This window comes from Globicephala melas, chromosome 5 (genome assembly GCF_963455315.2).
Source record: "Globicephala melas chromosome 5, mGloMel1.2, whole genome shotgun sequence".
Taxonomy (NCBI): Eukaryota; Metazoa; Chordata; class Mammalia; order Artiodactyla; family Delphinidae; genus Globicephala; species Globicephala melas.
Window position 1 is genome coordinate 133,949,539 of NC_083318.1, and position 12,467 is coordinate 133,962,005.

Here is a 12,467-nt window from a genome sequence, read left to right on the forward strand (position 1 = left end):
TGTGAGTCGGTTTCTGTCTTATAAATAAGTTCATTTGTATCACTTTTTAGATTCTACATATAATCATATATCATATGATATTTGTCTTTTTCTGGCTTAGTACGATAATCTCTGGGTCCATCCATGTTGCTGCAAATGGCGTAATTTCATTCTTTTTTATGGTTAATTCCATTGTATATCTGTACCACATCTTCTTTATCCAATCATCTGTCAGTGGACACTTAGGTTGCTTCCATGGCTTGGCTATTGTAAATAGTGCTGGTATGCACATCAGGGTGCATGTGTCTTTTCGAATTAGCATTTTCTCCAGCTATATTCTCAGGAGTGGGATTGCTGGATCAGATGGCAACCCTATTTTTAGTTTTTTGAGGAAACTTCATACTTTTCTCCATTGTGGCTGCTGTAGATACTATTCTTACCACCATTTTACAGGTAAGGAAATGGAAGGACAGAGGATTAAAGTAACCCAGCCCAGGGCACACAGCACGTAGTGGCAGAGCCCTCATTTTTAGCAGACATGCTTGGACCACGGACCAAGTGTGCTCTCGGTGATGGAGTCAGTGAGATCTGGTATGTGTGCTGGGACCTTACCTGCCCAGAGGCTTCTGTTAGACAGCCAAGGCTGAAAACTACTTCTACTTATAAGGACTCCCAGAGCTGAAGAATCTGTGTTATTATTCCCTCCATGTCCAGGTAATACCCATTACTCAGTAGTTCCGGATGCCAAGGGTGGTAGCAAATGAAGCCACTGATTCCATGTTCGCAAGTATTCCTCTTCTTTGTGGGAAAATTTGTAAACCACTTTTCAGTGAGACCGCCACTTGCTTGCAGTGTTATCTTTCCTGCCCTGCATGTCAGTGACTACCTCCCCCAACTCCAGATCAACATAGGCTCCAAATGTCCTGCAATCAGAGCTGGCAATCCCATAGTTACATTTCAGCGGGAGACTTCACAGGTTCACTGCACATGCCCACACGCACTGTTCCTGCTTGCGAGTTCTTTGGATGTGGGTCCCAGACCCTGCTGCAGCGTGAGGCCATTTCCTCTTGTCCTGTTACCACGGGAAATGGAGGAGCTGCATTCAATCAGAAATGTATAATACCCCTTCACGTGGGACCATGCATAAACGATGCTAAGTAGTAATTATTGGTGGACAAAAAGGGAACAGAACACTATGGGGGGGGGAGAGTTTTTCCAGGAGATTGCGGTAGACCCACAGAACATTTATGGATGTCACATTTGAGGTTTTGACTCTTAGCAAGAAAACCAGGCAGTCTGTGTACCTGGTTATTTGTAATTCTGTTGAGGGACCAGCTCGCATCGTGTACACTTTCTGACTGGTGTCCATTGTGAGACGTCTAGAGGCTTAGATTTTGGTTTGTTCATGTGGGCGCCCAGGCACTGAGCCACGTCAGCCAAATGGCCTCCTCCTTTGGTTAATGTCACACTGACAAGTCCCATGTTGATCCTGATGCTCCTAGGGAAGCTCTTTAAGAACCTCTGCCCCATAGATAAACAAGGTCCCACTGTATAGCACAGGGAACCATATTCAATATTCTGTGATAAACCATAATAGAAAAGAATATTAAAAAAGGAATGTGTATATATGTATAACTGAGTCACTTTGCTGTACCACAGTAATTAACACAACGTTGTAATTCAACTATACTTCAACAAAAAATACATTAAAAAAGCATTCTCATTAGGCAGTGCTTTTGAATTTATATTTTAGGACAGAAGGCAAATACAAGTAATTTAAATTAGAAAACTTGATCAGTTTCATCTCGCTAGAGCAAACGGCGAATTTCACAGAAACAGTATCTGCGTCAATTTTGGCTCCAATTTGGAAGTCTTTTCAGAACGATCTAATTGTATATTTCTAAGTTGAATAACGGAGTTCTGTTCAATTCTCTCTATCGTTGAGGGGTCTGGATAAGGGACCTAAGGCTAAGGACGGTATACAGGTGCCAGAGACCCAGGGATCCTGTAAAGGGAAGCGAGGTCCCAGGCGCTAAGATTGTGAAGCTGGTGTTGCAGGTGAAGGGAACGAGCGGGCCGAGGAGGGCAAGGGCTGGCGAGGAAAGAGGCCCAGGCGCTCAAGGCGGCCTCCCCTCCCGCCCTGCTGCGTCTGCTCACTTCCACCAGCTCCTCTGAGACCCCCTGCAGAGACGTGTCCGCTTAAAACTGAGCACCCAGGAGGCTCCCTCCCCTTAATGCTCCACAGGTCGGGGGGGTTTCACAACGGACACGTGGTCTGTGGGCATAAGCACCCATTACTTTATAAAACTGGGCAGGGAAGCCCGCTGCAATGTGCATTTGTGCAGATTAGCGCTGTGCTATCACAAAATCTTTTGCGAACTGATGGTGTTGAATTTTAGCATCCCAAATAATAAATTAGTATTTGCCCTTTCGTGACAACTTTGTTAAAATAAGATTTCTATCTTTGCCTTCTCGATCCACTTCTCACTGGGGGGCTTGCGAAACTTATTCAAACTTTGTATATAAACCTGAAAGTACAAAAATGTGGACGAACATTTTATGAAATTGATGACGTTTCAGTGAATGCCTGGTGCTGGGTATCGTGTGCAGTGATATGATCGTCAGGAGGAGGGCGCTGTGGTACCGCGTTTACTCGTGTGCTGTCTGGTGAATTCCTGAGTGGTCCCTGAGAGGATTTGTAAAGAAAAATAGCAACGTTTGCTGGTCCTTTTACACTCCACTTCTTAAAACGCTGCTGAGATTAGGAAGTGACAGCTTCAGAGCTTCTATTGTCTGGAACTAAAAGGAGTTTGGTTCATCCCTGTCAGCCCCGCTGATATTTTTCTATTTGAGGCTCATTACTTTTGAAGAATGTGTTTCAGCCACTTCATCAAAACGCTCCTTAGACAGAAGAAGATTCACTTTTTTTTTTTTTTTTTTTTTTTGCGGTACGCGGGCCTCTCCCTGTTGTGGCCTCTCCCATTGCGGAGCACAGGCTCTGGACGCGCAGGCGCAGCGGCCATGGCTCACGGGCCCAGCCGCTCCGCGGCATGTGGGATCTTCCCGGACCGGGGCACGAACCCGTGTCCCCTGCATTGGCAGGTGGACTCTCAACCACTGCGCCACCAGGGAAGCCCGAAGATTCACTTTTTAAGCGTTTTTCCCAAAGCCAGACTTACAAGTGAGGGTTGATTTGGTATGAATATTTTAGTATGAAGGTATCGCCATCTGCTTGGAACGTTTAGGAAATTTGAACATGTAAAGCTGCCCTTCTGCACCATCCTGCACTTTTTATCTGGTTATACTGGAGTCTGAGGTAATCCAAGAAATAGTTATTAAATCACAAAATGCTGTTGCCAAGCAATAATGTTCTGTTCTATTATCACACAAATTTTTCAGATTAACATAATAAATCAATAACAAAATGAAATTTTAAAAATCTTTCACACCTATGATGTGAAGTTTTGATAAAAGCTAAGATGCACATCCTGAAATCTTCTCAATTCAATATTGATTAAAAATAGATTTTAGATTGAAGCATCTGGTTTCCCCATAGCTTCATCACTAAGATTTTTCCATTATTTAGTTAGAATAATATATAACATACAGTTTGTTGGAAAAGAAAGTCCAAGATGAGGTACGAATGGTTAGTTGGCTCTAACAGACTCTGTAAGGAAAACTCTGTGATGACTAACCGGCCAGCAAGAGAGGAACGGATAGTGTTTGTAAATAAAACATTTATTTTTCTAAAATGTTGAAGAAGCTTTCTAGAGGGTCATGATCAGACTCTAAGCATTGTGCTCTCTCACAAAGAAGTGATAGGACCTTCACATTCAGACCGGAAGGGAAGTTAGGAGGTTTCCATTTGATCCTATCAGGAATGGCATTTGACAGCCAGGAGCAGAGGCCTGAGAAATAATGGCTCAGTCAGACGGGGCTTTCTTTCCCTCGCATATGACAGGCAGCTGGGAGTGAGCTGTGGTCGACTGGCTGAGGTCTCTCCGATTCTCAAGACTTTTCCTCAAGGTTTGTACGATGACTGTTGGGGCTTATACCATTAATTAGGAATTCCTAATTAATAGCAAAGGAGAGAAAATGAAGGAGGAAGGGGCAATTCCTATGTCAGGAAGACAAAAACTCAGCATCCCGGGAGATAGCCACTCACATCTCACCGGTAGGAGACAGTCCTTGTCACCTCTGCCAGGAAGGTGGGAAAGTAGCTTCAGCTGGCACAGTGCCAACCCTCAGAGGCTTGGTCTGTTAATGCAGGAAAAGGAGAGGAGTGTATTCTCCACCACACCTGTCACATCTCTGACTCTAAGGAAGATGAGGCACCTGGGCCCGGAAAGACCGAAGGCTTCACCCATGTCTCAGAGCTGGTGGCAGAGCCAGGGCTTCATGGAGCATGATGGTGGGGTGGGATGGGAAAGGAGTGTCTTCTGAAGCTCTAAGAATTCTGCTTTAGCAAGAGCATAACAGGTAAAGAATGTGACGACTCATAGCAGCACTATTCACACTACTAGCCAAGATATGGAAGCAACCTAAATGTCCATCGACAGAGGAGTGGGTAACGAAGGTGTGATATATCATACACACACACACACACGCAATGGAATACTACTCAGCCACAGAAATAACGCTGTTTGCAGCAACATGGATGGACCTAAAGATTATCATACTAAGTGAAGTAAGTCAGACAGACACAAATATAATATCACTTATATGTGGAATCTAAAAAAAGATACAAATGGACCTATCTACAAAACAGAAATAGACACAGAAATAGAAAACAAACTTTTGGTCACCAAAGGGGATAGGGTGGGAGAATGGATAAATTAAGAGTTTGGTATGACTGATTCGCTTTGTTGTGGGGCAGAAACTAACACACCATTGTAAAGCAATTATACCCCAATAAAGATGTTAAAAAAAAAAAAAAGAGTTTGGGATTAACAGATACACACTACTATATAGAAAACAGATAACAAGGACCTACTATATATCACAGGGAGCTATTATATCTTGTAATAATCTATAATGGAAAAGAATCTGAAAAAGAATATATATATACATTTACATATATATAAAACAATCACTTTGCTGTACACCTGAAACTAATACAATATTGTAAATCAACTATACTTCAATTTTTAAGAAAAAAGAATGTAAAGAATCATGGATTACTGAAATAATCCATGATTTAATAAGATCATAGTGGTTTGATTTTCCTATAGAAATATGCAAAGAAAAATAAAGATCAAATCCTAACACAGTAATCAAGTGATAGTGTCACTGTCAAGGCATTAAAATTTTGTTTGGTAGCAAAAATTTCATTTGAGAGCTTATTACTTCAAAGTAAATAATGGAGATGTTCCCTCATGTAATCCTTGACTTCTTACTATAAACACTGTGGCCCTCCCCCTTTCGAAGGCTGAGGGGGCAGCCCTCAACTTTCTGAGGAGTGTGACTTGGGGACAGTGGTTGTGACAGTAGTGGCAGCAGAAAAGCAAGGCTGCTCTGGAAGGGGTTGCAGCTGACCACCTCCCATTGCCAGGAGGATAAAATTTGTCTTCTAGAAGAGTTGTGAACAGATGTTGACTTTCTCTCACAGATACCATTCAAATACTTGTTAAGTTGACACATTCAAGAATGCAACACTCTATCAGGTTATGTATTAATCCAAGAAGAGACTATGTATTACTGCTTATAACCTAGGACCACAGAGAAGTAATATGCAGACACCTGAGTGGAAATGATTTCTGAAAATTGTACAGTATAAAACTGGCCCCTTCGTGTTACAGACAAGGGAACTTACAGGGTAGCAAACCAGGAATGACCTAATTTAATTCATTTGGAGAATAGGAATTTTTTTTCATTTTAATGTATGCTTAAGTTATTATAACTCCACGGGTTATGATTTCAGATCTTTTCAAACACAAAGACTTATGTATTATAGTGTCATCTAAATGACAGCTCTTCAGTGTTTTCCCTCGATTCACGATTTATGCCTGGGGTATAAATGGGGAGCAACATTTACGGGTTGGGGATTCAGTTGTGTGTGATTCATTTGTAATTGCAGTGGGAGAAACTGCAGATGACCAGGAGTGAGAGGAGGAAGATATTCTGCTCTGTCACCTTCCACGTCATTGCCATCACCTGCGTGGTCTGGTCTTTGTACGTGTTGATTGATCGGACAGCGGAGGAAATCAAGCAAGGCAATGATAATGGTAAGAGCATGTGTCCATTCTCTTTCCCTCTTGGATCCCGAGACAGGCAGGGAAGATGTTTCCCAGAGCATGTTGGGTGCATGAGCAACACCCAGTACTGGCGACGGAGTCTGCTCCAGTTATGTTATTTTATTTATTTATTTATTTTAAATCCCACATTTGTTTATTTTTTTGGCTGTGTCGGGTCTTCGTTTCTGTGCGAGGGCTTTCTCTAGTTGTGGCAAGCGGGGGCCACTCTTCATCACGGTGCGCAGGCATCTCACCATCGCGGCCTCTCGTTGCGGAGCACAGGCTCCAGATGCGCAGGCTCAGTAGTTGTGGCTCACGGGCCTAGTTGCTCCGTGGCATGTGGGATCAGACCAGGGCTCGAACCCGTGTCCCCTGCATTGGCAGGCAGACTCTCAACCACTGCGCCACCAGGGAAGCCCTCCGGTTATGTTATTGATGACCGCTCGGACTATAAAGCACTGAGCACACAGGGTTCCCAAGCTGAGAAATAAGATTTATCAAGTAAACCTTAGTGGGGGAGAAATATACAGAGGCCATGCACCACTTTAGGCTTTTCAAGGAGCTGGTAAGTATCAGGTTCTGCCTGATGGGAAGAGGCAAACAGCGGTAAAAATAGAAGGTCTTTCATTGTATTTAATTCAGCCCAGTCGGCTTCTTGTAACACACAAATAAGATGGCAGTTAGCAGAGATGTGGTACAGCTTATTGATTGGCACGCTGTAATTTGATAGAGTAGGTTAACACTGCAGTTTGAAATATTTGCTGCGCTGAGTTTGACAGTGAAGGATGGTATGGAGTCTGCAAAGCGAGATGTCTTAAAACCACTGAGGCATGTTGTAACATTTTCAATGGATAGGTCCTTCAAAACGGGAGCAAAAATGGCTTGTTTATCTTCACCTCCGTACCCAGTTCTGTTTCCCAGCAGGTTCTGCTGGCTTTTAGCCTGTAGCCTAAATCATAGCAGGTGAAACAGTGAGGAATATTCCCCTAGCCTCCCCCTGGGGGGGGGGGGAATATATATATTATATAGAAAACCAGCAGTGAATTTGGAAGAACTTGTTCAGATGATAACACTAAGTTTGTGTCTCCCTCAAGAAAAGAAGGTGAAAGAACAAGATGAGAGGCAGTGAGGGAAAGAAGGAAGGAGGAAAAGAATTTTTTAAAGCAGAGGTTTCTGTCTTCTGTGTCTCTTTGTTGGGAGTCACAAAAGCGGGGGGGGGCCTTCTCGTGCTCCTTGGGTGCTGCTTCTGGGCAGAACAGGGCTGGGCTCAAAAGGACCAGGACCCCAGACCCCCCCAGGATGTGTTTTATGTAGCTGGAGCATGTGTGTGGCAGGAGTTCTCCAGAGACAGTGTCCTCTTCTGTTTTTGTTTTGCGGTATGCGGGCCCCTCACTGTTGCATCCTCTCCCGCTGTGGAGCACAGGCTCCGGACGCGCAGGCTCAGCAGCCATGGCTCACGGGCCCAGCCGCTCTGCAGCACATGGGACTCTCCCAGACCGGGGCACGATCCCCTGTCCCCTGCATCGGCAGGTGGACTCTCAACCATTTTAAAGTTATTTTCAGGTTTTTAAAAATATTTATTTATTTTGGGCTGCGTCAGGTCTTCGTTGCAGCACGTGAGATCTTTCGTTGCGACATGTGGGCTCTTCATTGCGGCATGCAGGCTTCTCTCTAGTTGTGGCACATGAGCTCCAGAGCGTGTGGGCTCAGTAGTTGCACCACGCAGGCTTAGTTACCCTGCAGCACGTGGGATCTTAGTTCCCCGATCAGGGATCGAACCGGCATCCCATGCACTGGAAGATGGATTCTCAACCACTGGACCACCAGGAAAGTCCCTATTTTCAGTTTCTTAAAAGCAAGTGAAAATGAGATAGCTTTTATCTTCAGTGTTCAGAGCTTCTGAAATAGGAAGCAAGATCTTTATCACAAAGCAGTCCCTGTGGTTATTCCTACAGAGTCACTGACCAGAGGGACAGCTCCTGACCTGGGTAATTTCAAATGGGACCATGGTGACTTTTGTAAAAGTTTTTTTAGAAGACTCTCTGCACTTAAGTTCAAGTTGTATTTAACACCTAACTTCCCAAAGTGCACATTTTCAGGTAGTGTGGGCATCTGTGTGAGTTATTATTTTAATCTTCCTTTGGCATTGGAACAGGGGGCGCTGATCCTGAGTTGGCTTTTAAAGTTTTGGAAAAAACTGCATAATTTAAAAGTCAAAATATTTTAAATCCCTCTTGAAAACATTTGAGGAGGAACAAATTGCCTTCTTTAACCAGAGTGGAGGTTGAATATAAAACAGCATCTTCTGAGCTGTAATAACAGGAAAACAAAACTTAATACATGGTACTTGAAACTTCAACTCCCTAAGTTATCCATGTTGCCAACTCTAATTTGGGAGAACAATTACTCCTCCTGCCTTTCTTTACATATTCTAGAGGAATGCTCCAGGGTACTTATCTGTGTGCTGAAAACAAAACAAAAGTTCATGCTGTCTATTTTTATTTGTTTAGTTATTTTTGGCTGCATTTTGTCTCCGTTGCTGCACACGGACTTTCTAGTTGTGGTGAGCAGGGGCTACTCTTCGTTGTGGTGCACAGGCTTCTCATTGCGGTGGCTTCTCTTGTTGTGGAGCACAGGCTCTAGGCACACGGGCTCAGTAGTTGTGGTTCGCAGGCTCCAGAGTGCAGGTCAGTAGTTGTGGCGCACGGGCTTAGTTGCTCCATGGCATGTGGATCTTCCTGGACAAGGGCTCAAACCTGTGTCCCCTGCATTGTCAGGCAGATTCTTAACCACTGCGCCACCAGCAAAGCCCCATGCTGTCTATTAAAGGGACTATAGATGTTAGGGCTGCCGCAGGACCATTTAAATGCATAGGAGCGAGGGACTAGAATAAGAAATTGATTTTGTCTCACTCCCCTGTGAGCCTCCGACAACATCCAGGGCTGTGCTGTGCCTACTGGCTGTTAACATTTCTTTGAGAATGTCTTAAAAATCACTTCCCTGCCATCCATATAATATTCGCCTTTTCAGCAACGTTGCTTAAACATTCCTTTTTAACGTAATTACACATGCTCTTATTGTTAACAACGCCAAAGTGGTAAACACCAACTTGGGCAAATGATCAGAAGGACAGGGTCTCTTTCTGCCTTGATCATGTGCTAGTTATCTTCAACAAAATAATTATCACTCAGAAGCTTGCTTTTTATCACTCAGAAGCTTGCTTTTCTCATTTGTTGACTAAATTGGACTGAATATTCTCCAAACTTTCTATGATTCATTTTTCAAAACCACCAAAAACACCATGAACTTGCCTTTGCATCAGATAAATGTAAACAAGGTGTTTAGGGCTTCCCTGGTGGTGCAGTGGGTAAGAATCCACCTGCCAATCAGGGGACACGAGTTCGAGCCCTGGTCCGGGAAGATCCCACATGCCGCGGAACTAAGCCCGTGCACCGCAACTACTGAGCCTGCACTCCAGAGGCCGCGAGCCACAACTACTGAAGCTCCTGCACCTAGATCCCGTGCTCTGAAACAAGAGAAGCCACCGCAATGAGAAGCCTGCGCACCAGAACGAAGAGTAGCCCCTGCTCGAAACAACTAGAGACCACAAACAGCAACGAAGACCCAACGCAGACAAAAATAAATAAATTTATAAAAAAACAAAAAAACGCCACATACTAAATTATTATTTAAAAAAAAAAACAAAGTGTTTATACAAATTGTACATGTATCATTCATGTTTACTCACAATAAAAATTACCATTAAAACTAGTTAAGGAGAGAGAGACCTTCAAGATGGCTGAAAAGTAAGACGCGGAGATCACCTTCCTCCCCACAGATACACCAGAAATACATCTACACGTGGAACAACTCCTACAGAACACCTACTGAACACTGGCAGAAGACCTCAGACCTCCCAAAAGGCAAGAAACTCCCCACGTACCTGGGTAGGGAAAAGAAAAAAGAAAACAGAGACAAAAGAATAGGGACGGGACCTGCATCACTGGGAGGGAACTGTGAAGGAGGAAAGGTTTCCACACGTTAGGAGCCCCTTCGCGGGGCGGAGACTGCGGGTGGCGGAGTGGGGGGAGCTTCGGAGCCGCGGAGGAGAGAACAGCAACAGGGGTGCGGGGAGAGATTCCCGCACAGAAGATTGGTGCTGACAGGCACTCACCAGCCCGAGAGGCTTGTCTGCTCACCTGCCGGGGTGGGCGGGGCTGGGAGCTGAGGCTCGGGCTTCGGTCGGAGCGCCTGGAGAGGACTGGGGGTGGCGGCGTGAACACAGCCTGCAGGGGGTTACTGCGCCACGGCTAGCCGGGAGGGAGTCCGGGAAAATGTCTGGACCTGCCGAAGAGGCAAGAGACTTCTTCTTACCTCTGTTTCCTGGTGCGCAAGGAGAGGGGATTAAGAGCGCTGCTTAAAGGAGCTCCAGACACGGGTGCGAGCTGCGGCTATCAGCGCGGACACCAGAGACAGACATGAGACGCTAAGGCTGCTGCTGTCACCACCAAGAAGCCTGTGTGCGAGCACAGCTCACTCTCCACACCTCCCCTCCCAGAAGCCTGTGCAGCCCGCCACTGCCAGGGTCCCGTGATCCAGGGACAACTTCCCCAGGAGAACACACGGCACGCTTCAGGCTGGTGCACTGTCATGCCGGCCTCTGCTGCCACAGGCTCACCCTGCATCCATACACCTCCCTTCCCCCAGCCTGAGTGAGCCAGAGCCCCCGAATCAGCCGCTCCTTTAACCCCGTCCTGTCTGAACGAACAGATGCCCTCCAGCGACCTACATGCAAAGGCGGGTCCAAATCCAAAGCTGAACCCCAGGAGCTGTGCAAACAAAGAAGAGAAAAGGAAATCTCTCCCAGAAGCCTCAGGAGCAGCGGATTAAATCTCCATCAACTTGATGTACCTGCATCTGTGGAATACATGAATAGAAACACAGGCACTAGTCCCCTCCACCAGGAAGCCTACATAACCCACTGAACCAACCTTAGCCACTGGGGGCAAACACCAAAAACAATGGGAACTATGAACCTGCAGCCTGCAAAAAGGAGACCCTAAACAGAGTAAGTTAAGCAAAACGAGAAGACAGATAAAAACATAGCAGATGAAGGAGCAAGGTAAAAACGCACCAGACCAAACAAATGAAGAGGAGGTAAGCAGTCTACCTGAAAAAGAATTCAGAGAAATGATAGTAGATGATCCAAAATCATGGAAATACAATGGAGAGAATACAAGAAACGTTTAACAAGGACCTAGAAGAATTAACGAGCAAATACACAATGATGAACAACACAATAAGTGAATTAAAAATTATCTAGAAGGGGCTTCCCTGGTGGCACAGTGGTTGAGAGTCCGCCTGCTAATGCAGGGGAGACGGGTTCATGCCCTGGTCTGGGAAGATCCCACATGCCGTGGAGTGGCTGGGCCCGTGAGCTATAGCCACTGAGCCTGCGTGTCTGGAGCCTGTGCTGTGCAACAGGAGAGGCCACAACAGTGAGAGGCCTGCGTACTGCAAAAAAAAAAAAAAAAAAATTCTCTACAAGGAATCAATAGCAGAATAAGTGAGGCAGAAAAACAGATAAGGGACCTGGAAGATAAAATAGTGGAAATAACTACTGTAAGAATGAAAAGAATTGAGGACAGTCTTAGAGACCTCTGGGACAACATCAAACACACCAACATAAGAAGAAGAGAAAAAGAAAGGGACTGAGAAAATATTTGAAGAGATTATAGTTGAAATATGGTAAAGGAAATAGTTAATCAAGTCCAGGAAGTGCAGAGAGTCCCATACAGGATAAATCCAAGGAGAAACACACCAAGACATATTAATCAAAGTATCAAAAATTAAATACAAAGAAAAGATATTAAAAGTAGCAAGGGGAAAACAACAAATAATATACAAGGGAATCCCCATAAGGTAAACAGCTGACCTTCAGCAGAAACTCTGCAAGCGGGAAGGGAGTGGCAGGACATATTTAAAGTGATGAAAGGGAAAAACCTATAACCAAGATTACCTAGAAAGGATCTCATTCAGATTCGATGGAGAAATTAAAACCTTTACCAACAAGCAAAAGCTAAGACAATTCAGTGCCACTAAACCAGCTTTACAACAAATGCTGAAGGAACTTCTCTACGCAGGAAACACAAAAGAAGGAAAAGACCTACAATAACAAACCCAAAACAATTAAGAAAATGGGAATAGGAACATACATATCGATAATTACCTTAAATGTAAATGGACTAAATGCTC

At 44.7% G+C, this 12,467-nt stretch overlaps 2 protein-coding genes across 17 annotated transcripts in view; one reads left to right on the forward strand and one right to left on the reverse strand.

The window, feature by feature from the left end:
• MARCHF1 (membrane associated ring-CH-type finger 1) overlaps positions 1 to 12,467 on the forward strand; it is an 839,495-nt gene that overhangs the window by 817,533 nt on the left and 9,495 nt on the right. For all 6 annotated transcript variants that reach the window (XM_060299840.1, XM_060299838.1, XM_060299842.1 and 3 more), the window contains one exon: positions 6,056 to 6,203. In XM_060299840.1, the coding sequence (XP_060155823.1) occupies positions 6,056 to 6,203 (148 nt within the window). The remainder of the gene's footprint in view (positions 1 to 6,055; positions 6,204 to 12,467) is intronic.
• Positions 3,697 to 12,467, reverse strand: part of TMA16 (translation machinery associated 16 homolog) — a 62,708-nt gene continuing 53,937 nt past the window's right edge. For 7 of the 11 annotated variants that reach the window (XM_070045619.1, XM_070045618.1, XM_070045617.1 and 4 more), the window contains 3 exons: positions 10,412 to 10,556; positions 9,524 to 10,155; positions 3,697 to 8,522 (listed from right to left, as the gene is read on the reverse strand). The gene's annotated coding sequence lies outside the window, so the exon portion shown is untranslated. The remainder of the gene's footprint in view (positions 8,523 to 9,523; positions 10,156 to 10,411; positions 10,557 to 12,467) is intronic. The other 4 variants (XM_060299858.2, XM_060299843.2, XM_070045616.1 and 1 more) reach the window with 3 other exon arrangements.